At 50.2% G+C, this 12,356-nt stretch overlaps 1 protein-coding gene across 1 annotated transcript; it reads right to left on the reverse strand.

The window, feature by feature from the left end:
* Positions 1 to 2,199: 2,199 nt before the first annotated feature.
* RPL30 (ribosomal protein L30) lies at positions 2,200 to 9,080 on the reverse strand. Its single transcript, XM_078866807.1, has 5 exons — positions 9,001 to 9,080; positions 8,854 to 8,901; positions 5,067 to 5,212; positions 4,253 to 4,383; positions 2,200 to 2,318 (listed from the first exon to the last, which is right to left on the reverse strand). Exons 2-5 carry the CDS (start codon positions 8,869 to 8,871, stop codon positions 2,257 to 2,259), a joined length of 357 nt encoding a protein of 118 aa, XP_078722933.1. The 5' UTR covers positions 8,872 to 8,901; positions 9,001 to 9,080; the 3' UTR covers positions 2,200 to 2,256.
* Between the last annotated feature and the right edge of the window lie 3,276 nt (positions 9,081 to 12,356).

Raw genomic sequence — 12,356 nt, forward strand, 5'->3', positions numbered from 1 at the left:
TGTAGCAACATCGCCCCCTACTGCAAACACTTGGCAGGACCCTACAAAAACCTTTAGACTCAGTGACGCTTTCCTGGCTAAACAAGTGTAACATTCCCTTATAATTCCCTGAGATAGCTTTTAATTAAAACATAACTCACAGCGGCCTCAAGCCTACAGCTAGGCCTAAAGCCTAGAACTAGGCCTCAAACTCTCCCTTCGTATCGTACCCCCGCGTGTGTGAAAGGGAGTTAATGTTTAACAATGTTACATTCCCTGATGTTTTTAAATAGAAACATTTAAATTTAAAGCTTTTACATTAATAATTAAAATATTTAAATTAAAAATTAACTCACAGCAGCCTAAAGCCTACAGCTAGGCCTAAAGCCTAGAACTAGGCCTCAAACTTTCCCTTCGTATCGTCCGATTAGGTGTAGCAGCATCGCCCCCTACTGCAAACACTTGGCAGGACCCTATAAAAACCTTTAGACTCAGTGAGGCTTTCCTGGCTAAACAAGTGTAATAATACATTGTTTATATTTTGGTTATTCGTTCCTACCAGCCCACCCCGCAGGGTCGTTTACCCTTTTAACTGGTACAAAATCTGACACCTTTATACAAGGCATCATGTTTGCGATAACCTCAACACAAGGGTAAAAACCTATTACTATATTTTGCCACTGGTAAAGGAGATCTCATAGTATATGGCCTCTTGTTGCAGCAGCCCCTTTTGCCCACTTCAGGAATTGTTTCTTGCTGTCCCACCTGGTGACGGACACTTGTTGCGCCCCAAACGTGATTTAATTTATACCTATGCGATTTTACCGAAAGAACCAGAGTATAAGATAAAGGAGTTTAAGTTTAGCCTTTAAATTTACGTTCCCACCGCTTTCTGCGCAGTGTTAAGATTCGGTTGCATTGAGATAGGCGAGGCAACAAAACCCCACTCGGCAGTGTTGTCCACCTCATCGCATTTACCAATGTCTCCCGTGTCCCTGGAAACGCCTCGTTCGTCTCCGTTATCCGCGCTGCAAGCGTGCCCTTGTTCGAGCATGGATCAAGCTTTGTATCGTTCGATTCTCGCTTAATCGATCGTTAAAAACGCAATTCCATTTGCAGTATTCCTTAGATGGGCAAAGCCACGCCCAATTACTCCATACATGTGCCTACAACTTCCACAATCAGTCGCGGATGCACTGCATTTTGTAGCAGCGCAATCATTCGCTGGCAAACCTCCGTCCGCGTCTCCTGCGTGTCCGTTTGCCCACAATAGCGCATGCTCGATCGAGGGAGTTGAGGGCCGGTGGGCTGGGTGAAGAGATGGCGTGCGGGGAGGAGCATGTGGAACTAAGTGGGGGCTCGTGTACCCACGCCCGGGTACCCACGTGTACCGAGTCGGTCTGTGGCAGAGGCTCGTGAAGGACACCGCTACTGGGCAGTTGAAGTGACCCACCAAGTCACAGCACCCACTCACCACGATGCAAGTCCCAACATCCACTCACCACACTGCAGATCACAAAAGCCACTCACCACGCTGCAGGTCTCAACACCGACTCACCACACTGCAGGTTACAAAATCCACTCACCACACTGCAGGTCTCAACATCCGCTCACCACACTGCAGGTCTCAACACCCACTCACCACACTGCAGGTCACAACATCCACTCACCACACTGTAGATCACAAAATCCACTCACCACACTGCAGGTCCCAACACCCACTCGCCAAACTGCAGGTCACAACATCCACTCACCACACTGCAGATCACAAAATCCACTCACCACACTGCAGGTCACAACACCCACTCACCACACTGCAGGTCACAACATCCACTCACCACACTGCAGATCACAAAATCCACTCACCACACTGCAGGTCCCAACACCCACTCGCCAAACTTTAAAATTCACTCCCATCAATTCTCTTTTTCCCTCCAAGTTTCTTACAGCCACCTCGTGCTCCATTCAAGGCATGTACACGACACTCTTACAGACCAGAACCTCGCAAAAACCGCGAGTCACCGCCGATGCCGGTATCTCCCCTTTGCGGGGACGGGAAGCCGGATAAACAAAAACTGGCGCTAAAAGTCAACAGACAAAACCTGGCCAGCCACCACTCAACCGCTCTGCAGCGGGTCGCAAACGCCGGCAAACGCCATCTTTTATTCCAAGCGGCGTTCACGGTACGCGAGGAACGGAGGCAGGAAGCGAACCACGGGACTCGATTGGGGGGCTTTATTGGTGTGAGGGGGGGGGCGCCGTGGGACCCCCGCCACTTCACTTGTCCCCGGGCTGCGGCTGCTGCTGCTCTGGCATGGAGCGGATGATGTCCGAGTCACCTGGAGCACAGACGAGACGCACGCGGGAGGGGAGACACGGTGGTGGGGGAGACACGGAAGTGGCGGAGAAGTGGGGGAGAGACGTGGGAGAGAGGACACGGGGGGAGGGGGATAGACAAGGTTAGCATGCACGTGGCACAATCATCACTCATAGGCCAGTCAGGGTTCAAGTTCGCCACATTTTTGTTCAACTACTCCACCAAAGAGACTCAATTGGGATCACTCAAAAGCCATCACCTCCCCCCTCCCCGACAGTGAAAACCTGTTCAGGCCCCTCCTGAGAACAAGTCACGAGACTTGGCGAGGCTTTCTCCTGGGTCAGACGAGCGGCATGACAGGAAAAGTGCAAAACGACTCTGCATTGAATGACGCTGATGGCGTGGAGCAGGAGTTGTCCGGACACACAGAGCAGCTGTGGCTCCCTTCGCACGGTTGGCGAAATGTTAACTACCTCGCCTGGTATATAGGAGGTCGTGGGGTTCGATCCCGACCAACATCTGTTATGTTTGCGTGTTTCCCTCTCCCCATGGTCGCGTGGATTTATATTCCGGGTTCCCTAGTTTTGTTCTCCAAATTTAGAATCAACATCACGCGTTTAGAGTGTTATTTGGCTGCTGCTATAAACTTCCACACAATGATAAGCTGCCACTTCGTTGAGCCATCATTTGTGGCCAGCACCGAACGTTACCCTCGAGTGGTAACGCTGGTAGGGTAAGTGCTGCCCCCTACCGTGAAGGACCAGAGGTTCGCTCTCGTATGGTAGGGCAGGAGAAGTGCTGCCACTATCGTGAAGGACCAGAGGTTCACTCTCGTATGGTAGGGCAGGAGAAGTCCTGCCCCTACCGAGGTGGACCAGAGGTCACTCTCGTATGGTCGGGTAGGGGGTAGGGGAAGTGCTGCCCTCTCCTGGGGCGGACCAGAGGTCACTTGAAGGGATCTCAAGAAGGTAGCTCCGTGAGATCCGCTTTCTGCGCTGCTCTGCCTGAGATGTGAATTGTTTCCCTCTCATCACGAGACAAAAGAAAAAAACCCACCATCGGTGGAGGGGGGAACGTGAAACCAGACGAGTAGCAATATGGCCAGAGACGACAGCTGGACCAGCCGACCCCCCCTTCAACTTCGGCACGTTGCGCAGCGGCATCGGTCAGAGACCCTCTCGTCTCCTCTGTTCCCACCCCATCACTCGCACCTTAATTCTTCTCATCAATTTCATGCACGATCACTTATTCACGGAGTTGGACAAACATCACAGCTGTCGCCTTCCCCGCTCGTCTGCGGTTTCTGGCGACTCAAAATCACTCTCTCCTCCCTCTCACTGTATCATTCTCTACTCTTTAAATCACTCGACTCTCCCCCCAAATCATTTTTTTAGTTTATCCTTCCCTCAGTACCTCCGATTAGCACAGTGCAAAAGAAGTTAAACATACGTTCCCTTAGGAACCATTTTCTCCATCCCTATTATTCTCTCTCCGACTGCGAACATGAACCGACCTCGTCACAAATGTGTTCAAACCTTTTTAAGCGACTTCACCAGGTCTCGCACGAACCTCTCGGCTATCGTATCATTCTCTACACTTTTTGAATCATTCTGTCTCTCTCTCCCTCTCACCGTATCATTCTCTACACTCTTCGAATCATTCTGGCCTCTCCCTCCGAATTATGTGTTTAGTTTTGTTATCCTTCCCCCGTGGCTCCGATGAGCACGGTTGGCTACGTACGGTGCAAAACAAGTTCAACATACGTACAATCTCTAATGAATCACTCTCACAAATCAATCCCTTATCAATCATTCTCTCCCTCCCAATTATTCTGTCTCCGACTGCGAACATGAACCGAGCGCGTCACAAATGTGTTCATTCGTTTTTCAGCCACTTCATCAGGCCTGGCACAAACCTCTCATCACCACCCGTGCCCCTCCCCACCCCCCTACTCACCGGGGTCTATGATGGCGAGCGTACACACGCGGTAGTATTTGCCGCACGCCGTGCCCATCTCGATGTTGTTGCCGCTGTAGTGGTGGACGCCCGTCTTGGCCAGCATGGCGTAGTACTCAATCTCGGACTTCCTGCATGCAGCAGTAGGGTGGGAGGGCAGTCAGAACTCAGACTCGAGAGACGCTGGCCGGGAGTCACGACCCATGTGCCGCGGGCCTGGGAGCCATGGGCCTGGGAGCCATGGATCAGGAGCCACAGATCAGGAGCCACGGATCAGGAGCCACGGTCAGGAGCCACGGCCCGGGAGCCAAGGGCTCGGAAGTCAGAGGCGACATACGCACGTGTGGAGGGGAGTCGTCATCACCACCACGATCCATGAGCAGATAGCCCCTAGAGTAGGTGTGTCCACTGCACATTTCGTCATTTGTTGTTTCCACTTTCCTCTCTGACTATGGAGTGCCAAAATGGCTCAAGTTGTGGACTCATCTTTCAAGCACCAATCTCTTTATTAAAGTCGTCATCATCAAACCATTATCTGTCAAGGCCCTCCCTCTCTTTCCCGTTCCTACCATTTTTTCCTCTCCAAACGCCACACTTTTCATTTACCCGTTGTCCATCCTAACCTATGTGCCTCCACACAGTGCCAAGTTTCCTTCTCATCACTGTCTGAGGAAGTGGGGGGGGGTAGGAATAAGCTATGAAGGTAACGGCCAGCAGACTTTCTCATCCAGCAGTGGCATCGACGGAGGGGTCCGGGAGGAGGACAACCATGCACACGCGGAGCCGAGGGGCCTGTGCGCGGTTCGCCACACACCTCAGTGCCGGGCAGTTGTTGGCGAGCAGCACCAGCTTGGCCTTGCCTTGCCGGATCATCTTGAGCGTCTGTCTGTATCCCAGGCAGTATTTGCCACTCTTCATCACCAGCTGGAGTCGCGAGTTGATGGACTCAATGGCCTTTTTCTGCACGCAAGAGAACAACGGTGGCAGCGATGACAGGAGGACTGACGCACCACAGGACACAGCAGCACAGCGACGGACACCCAAACGCCATCACCGCCACGCCAGCAGTGCTACCAATACAAAAGCGCCAACACACAATGTATGGACAGTAGAACCCCCCCTTAACGACCATACATAAATGACTGATCGCTTAACGACGGGCCTCCATACAGCCCAATGTGTAGTGTATAGTAGTGTAGGGCCTCCATAGAAGCCAATGTGTTCACTTACCGACTATTCTTGTGTTAACGATGGACTGTTGTAGGTACAGTAAATATTAATTAATGCATTGATTAACAGTGTTACTTTTAATATTATCTGCTTATGTTGTATAAATATTATGAAGTACTTTTTTTGGGTGAACCAATCACCGTCGTTACTACTGTATGCATGCCAAACTTCTTTTGCACCGTACATAGCCCCCAACCGTGCTAAATGGAGGTGTGGAGGAAGCACGACAAGCTAAACACAAAACAGCATTAACCATGACCAACGACCACCACCAACCTCTCTCTCTCCCCATCTCACTCTGCTCCCCTCCCTGGTGGCTGGGCAGTAAACAGAGTGGCTCGCAATTCATTGTAAAGTTGTTTTGTCAAGTTCAAAACTTGATGTAGGGGGCTTGTTGTCTCAGCCCAGAATCCCTTTGGGGTCGATAAAAAAATCAGTGTGCGGGAAGTCAACAGCAGTCAACTAAACGGATAAGACTCACCCCCCTGTTATAGTAATGCTTCATCCATGTTTATCGGGCAAACTCTGATCACGCTCGCAGCAGCATCGCCTTCTAGGCTAACCATCGAACAAAGACGGTGGTGTGGTCACTGTATCGCGCGGCGTTTTCAGATGCACTTCTGCGACTGTCTGTAATGATCTGCCTTCCGATATTAGGAATCCACTGTGAGCGATGCAACCTTTTAAAATCATCATCTAGATTGACAAAGTAATTTCGAACTGCTTGTTTGTGTTCAGTTTGTTGTCCTTCCCCTGCACCTCCGATTAGCGCGGTTGGCTACGTATGGTGTGAAAGTTCAACATACATACTTCATGGTGGTGATGTGGATAATGCGGCCGTCTGGAATGCTCTTCCTTCCGATATTAGAAAGACACTGGGTGCTATGCAACTCAAATCATCGAGATCGACAAACTAATTTCTTTAGAACTGCTTGTTGGTGTTCTTTAGTTTGTTTAACACGTAGTAGGCATTCGAACCAATATTATCTATAATACAGGTTTTTTTTAGTTAGATCGCGTAAATATGTGTCATTAAACCCGCCCCCACCCGACACAGGCAATTAGTAAGGTGTGTCGGGTGGTGACTAACACTGCATCTCCAATTTGCACGGTTAACTACATACGGTGTGAAAGAAGTTCAACATATATACTGCCCATAGACGAACACTGACAATCGACTAACACTGCGCCTCCGATTTGCACGGTTGGCTACGTGCGGCGCAAAAGACGTTCAACGTACACAAAAAAAATGCAGAATTCCCAAAACTGCCTTTAGAGCTATAAATGGGAGACTGAGTAACAACCGAATGTCCATTCGAAGGGAAAATTACCTACTTTCTTCCTGGGTAAAGCGTGGTAATAATTAGCGGATAAAGCAATCAGATTCAAGTTAAGTGGTCATTGGCTTCTGTCAATCCTGCCTCAATTTCACTTGATCAGAGGCAGCGGTGGCTTCATCAATCCCCTTTATGACCAAGCCTCCCTCCCACCACCCCCACTCTGCCTTCACCAACCCGAACTGTGTGACAAGCACGGGTGAAGTATGGTCAAATAATCCCCACGACCCGCTCCGAGGGGTCCCTCATCTAGCAGTGCATTGACGCGCAGTGAGCGGCTGAGCACATCCGGCCGCTACCCCCTCGGATATCTTCCGGGAAACGACAACTCGTGCAAACCTCGCCACGTGTCTCCAACCCTCTCTCACATTTTCAAAAACTACCCCATTGAGAGAAATATCTAAACTTGCATTCAAGTAAGGGCCGGTCCACTGAGCTATATTGCATGGCTTTTTTCACAAGTGACCTGACCAAGTTGCTTATCATCATGTGAAGAAAAAAAAATAAACCCCGGAGGACTCCGGAGAAAAATGCACACGACAATGTGGAGAGGGAGAGAGGCAGACACGCAAACTACAAATATACAGGTGTCAGGGTCGCGATCGAACCCAGTCTCCTGCATACCAGGACGAGGTAATTAACACTCATAAGCCAAGATCCATCCACTGCTGGATATTAAGCCCCGACCTCCCCCACCACACCCCGTCAAACCGTCGCTGCCTCTCAGGATCCTGAGAGGCAGCGATCCATCCAGCACACGCGCCGACACCGGCCTCATTTTCACCGCTCAATATCCGCGGTGGACTTTGGGGTTTAAAAAAAAGCAAACAAATTACTGCACTGTAGTAGTAGCACTGGATTGCGGAGATGACGAACCGGGGAGGCGCCCCAGAGAGAACCATCGCAAGTTCTGGGCAAATCCCCATTCCCAAACTTCACGAACCCGCAACGACTAGCGTGAAGTTATGGCGAATCCCCTCGATTACCGACATGGCCTTCATCCAGCAGTGGCTTGACAAACATGCTGTAGGGATAGTGACTGATAGAATAGAATGCTCGCTGTACCGTCTGTTTCTATTTGCAGTCTTCAGTGGGGATACGGCGCGGAGGTGGCCAACGTGGCGGGCTGAACCACGCGTCTGTCTACATTCACAGCGACCATCCCGAGACCCCGGGAACACTGAACAGCTCGAAACTATTATAAATTTCACCAGGAAATGCCCACTGAGGCACACAGCTCTTTTTTTCAGAGCAACCAGGCCATCACGAATGATAGTGGCTTATCGTCATCGTGTGGAAATCTCTGCAGCCAAATAACCTTAAGCGCGTGGTGTTAATTCTAAATGTGAAGGGAGAAAAAAACCGCCGTACTCGGAAAAAAAAACCACGTGACCACGGAGAGACACAAATATAAAGCAGCAGTCGGGATCGAACCCACGACCACCTGTAGACTTGGCGAGGTAGTTAACATCTCGCTACTTAAGGCACAGACGCAGGGGCGGAGACACGAGTGAATATTTCGGGGGCCGCCGCTTGTGGAGATCTTGGTACGAGGGTGGTGAAGACGATGGTGGGGGAAGGGGGAATGAAGACCCCGGTGATTTCAGGGTTCAGGGGACTCTGGCACCACCACCATGACACAGAGACGCGGGAGATACCCGGGGATGAAGATCTCTCTGATCTATCGGGGGGGATCCAACGTTACACGGGGTGGAGGCGCTAGCTCGGACCGCCAGGGAACACGATGGCTGAAACCCTCGGCGCTAACTTGGTTACAGGCGCTTAAAAGACGCCGAGAAACACGGGGGGCCGAGTGTGTGTGGGACCCGGGCTAACGAGGGACAGCGCGCTGGGGAGAAGTGAAGAGGGTAGAGACACCGAGACCACAGGGCTCCCGTGGCCAAAGTCCCAAGCGACCACGCGGAGCTGGTTACTACGCGGGACCCCCACGGGTGGGGGACACGTGGGTAGGCCGCAGGCTTTTTCCGGCCTCGCCTAGGCGACGCTCCCCAAGCCCGCCTCGCGGCAACTCACCGTCTTTTTGGCGGACATTTTCAGTGAGCGTCAAGTGTCCGTCCGCACCTGCAAGGTGACAAAAAGGGAAGCGGAGGCTGCGTTAGGGGGGTAAAGTTCGTCGCGTGAGGGTGGGAGGTAACGCCGAGTATGCGGTGCGAGCCTCACCACGGAGCCGCTGATGCTGCTGCCTCAAGATGGCGAGAGGGGGGAAGAGAGAGAGCTCCCGGCGTGCACCGCGACCCCCCCCCACGTCGCCAACTCTCGCGAGACTCGCGCCATCCCACCCCAACCCCCTCCCCATCGCCAACTCTCGCGAGACTCGCGCCACACCCGCCCCCACCCCAACCCCCCGCACCCCCGTCGCCAACTCTCGCGAGACTCGCGCCATCCCCCAAGCCCCCCCCAAAAATCGCGAGAGTTTTTTGGGTAGCGTTCGAGGGAGGGGAGGGTTGAGTGTCGATGAATCGATTAATTGTAATCGAAGGATATGTGAGTCTAAGAATTGATTATTAAAGACGCCTATCAAAATATTTATACTTGGAGGAATCCGATGAGCCAAACAACTCTTCTTTTTAAACAAACACAACGACACGAGTACAAAGTATAGGAAAGGTAAAATAATCACTTAAAAAAAACTAAAACTATATATATATTTCTAATATTACCACGTAAATCCACACTGGGGGTATTGACTTCTTTTTTCAGAAGCGACTTGGCTATAACAAATGATTCATAGCTGTCACAAGCCACGTAGTTTACTCCGTATTCTTAAACAGGGAAATTGAGTTTGCAGGCCCATACGGTGTACAGCCGTTTCAATACGGGCAACATTAAAATAGTTCTAGATTTGAAGCTTTCGTGACTGTAAGGATTCATACTCTTTGTTTTTTTCGGTAAAGTCACGTTGGTAAAAAATAAAATAAATGAAAACTATATTAAAACTGTTTTAAAACAGTCTGCATCAGCAGTAGGCCATGCTCTCTCACCTGATGACGGACGCTTGTGTTGCGCCCAAAACGTCGTGATTTAATTTAGTTGTTTTCATTTATTTTATTACATTCTATACCTACGTGACTTTACCGAAAAAAACAAACGTTAAAATAATTTGTCTATTTGTTTGTCCATAATTCATGTTTTTTGGGTTATATCGCGTAAACATATAAATGTGTCGTTAAACCTAACGTGAACTCAGGAGCTCAGAGTCGCTGTCCCAATGCATTCACTTGAATCATTGCTTCACTTGATGCAGCTAATCTGGCTGTGACGGTCCCACCTGATGACGGAGACTTGTGTTGCCTCCGAAACGTCGTGAATTTTATTTTTATTTTTGTTTTGTTTTATTCTACTTTCATTACTTTTAATGTTTTACCTACGTGACTTTACCGAAAAAACCTGAGAATACCAATGCATTCTTTCACAACCGTTATCACCCCCCCACCCCCGTGATATGGAGAAACCGGCCCAGCACTCCCCACCCGAACCTCACGTCTGTTATATTCTTTGGGTCTTTTGCATTCCAACCACAGGTATTGTGGTTAATGCAGACATAATTCGCCGAGGTATTCCTAGCTCTGCGATCTTACATTTACTTGCAAATTTCATCTCTAGCCCCGCCCACTTACCCTTGGGTTGTACCCATCTCAAACCTTTATGACCTTTGGCTGCAGCAGCTCTCTCGCTATATTTCTTCCTGACTCAGCAGTCCGCCTGCTGTATTTTTTCACCTGAAGACGATTGCTTGTGTTGCGATCAAAACGTCGTGATGTTTTATTATTTTATTATTTTACCTATCTACGTGACTTTACCGAAAGACCCAAAGAACATGAATTCCTGCAGTCGCGAAAGCTTTAAGTCAAGATTTTCTCACGTCTGTTGTTTGTTCATGTTTGTTCATGTTGTTTGTTGCGGTTGCACCCAAGTGAAGAGCCGCATGGCTCACAGGGCTATACCTAATAAAATAAACTGAACTGAACTGAACCACCAGACACAGCCAACTAGTAAGGTTTGTCACGTAAGCAGAACGTGCCAATTCGTTACTAGTACAGCACGCCGGTGTGTTGGAGAGCAAATCCACAACATTTACAATCTGAGTACAACGTTTCGCCAGTAATTACAACTAGCTTTATCAGGTGACTGCCAGATTTGTGGAGAAGTCCCGTTTCGGTCCTTAAAAAGAGGCGTAGTTTGATGACTAATTGGCTATGTCGGGTGGCGGCGGCTTAACGACATTTATATATTTACGCGATCTAATCCAAAATAAAACCTGTATTATGGATGATATTGGTCGCGAAAGCCGACTAGGTATTCTTGGTTCTTTCTTCAGTTAACAGACTGTTGGGGCAAGTGCTGTTAGCGAGTAACACCTATGAAAGCCGGCAGGGCTTTCCAACCGCTTTTGTCTCCCCAGTGGTGATGCTTACACACCGCCACCAGGTACTCATTTGAGGCTGAGTCGACCGAGGGGAGGCCCAGGACCGGTTCAGATAATCGTCAACAGCATTCGCCGTGAGCGGAAATTGAACTCGGGTAGCCGGGTTAAGTAGCGCAGCACGCTTACAGTTTACACTACCGCTCACCACCCAAGGCCACGCACACTCACACACAGACACACACTGTGCTATAAGAATATAATATCAGAGAATGTTTTTTTTCCATGTGTAGTGAGCTCAACTTTAGTTGCAGACGTTATCTTGGAAGAAACACTATTTATTATACAACAGCACGCAACATAATATGATCTACACTCGGGTCTCGAATGCCCATCTAAACACGCTACGGCAGAACTTGACACGGTTCGCTATCCTGGTCTGGACCACAAGCTCGGTCCTGGACCACGTGTGGATCTTCGTAACACCAGCACACGAAAAACCCCGAGCTCCTCACGGGTTCCTCGTTATATGCCCCCGGGCTGGGGCTGGCTCCGCCCTTCGCCCTGCCTTTTTCTCGAAGGTTCTTGAGAGCTCTTTTGGACCACGTGGCCACCACGTAGCCCCCGTCCACCGGTGACCCCCCTCCAATATCACCCGGTCACGTGTCAGCAGGTCAACCAGCGTATCATGCCCCAACGTAACCCTGCCTGGCTGACGCTCCCTCTCGCTCCCTCACCGGGAGCTCGCACCGCACACTGCTCGCGGTGCCTCCGCGCTAACCAGCACTCACCCAAGCCCCGCTAGGGCTGGTACTACACCACGTAACCTGGGCTGCCCATAATGACAACACATTATCCGCCATAGCTTCATAAGCCCCGGCACCATACAGTGACCACCACAGTCACTACACATGTCGTGAGTCCAACTGAGTTGCAGACGTTGTTCTTTAGAGGCAACACTTTTATGGTAACATCAACCCGTTAACACAAAGGGGTAACTGCCTCTTCACCAGATACAGCCTAGGGTGGTGACCACCCAGCTAACTACGTAGGAGTTACATCTACGAAGGGTCAGACCTTCACTCGGGTTCCCGACCACGTGTTGATGCCTCGTAGGACGTAGAGCTTCCAGCTTGTAGACGTGGAGCTTCAG

Source organism: Lampetra fluviatilis, chromosome 23 (assembly GCF_964198595.1).
Source record: "Lampetra fluviatilis chromosome 23, kcLamFluv1.1, whole genome shotgun sequence".
Classification (NCBI taxonomy): domain Eukaryota; kingdom Metazoa; phylum Chordata; class Hyperoartia; order Petromyzontiformes; family Petromyzontidae; genus Lampetra; species Lampetra fluviatilis.

Bases quoted from the DNA above. Each gene is read 5' to 3' on its own strand.
- RPL30 (XM_078866807.1), bottom strand. The intron at 4,384-5,066 runs GTGTGTGGCGAA...TGCTGCATGCAG, and splicing joins AACAACTGCCCGGCACTGAG to GAAGTCCGAGATTGAGTACT. The intron at 2,319-4,252 runs GTGAGTAGGGGG...TCTGTGCTCCAG, and splicing joins GCTCGCCATCATAGACCCCG to GTGACTCGGACATCATCCGC.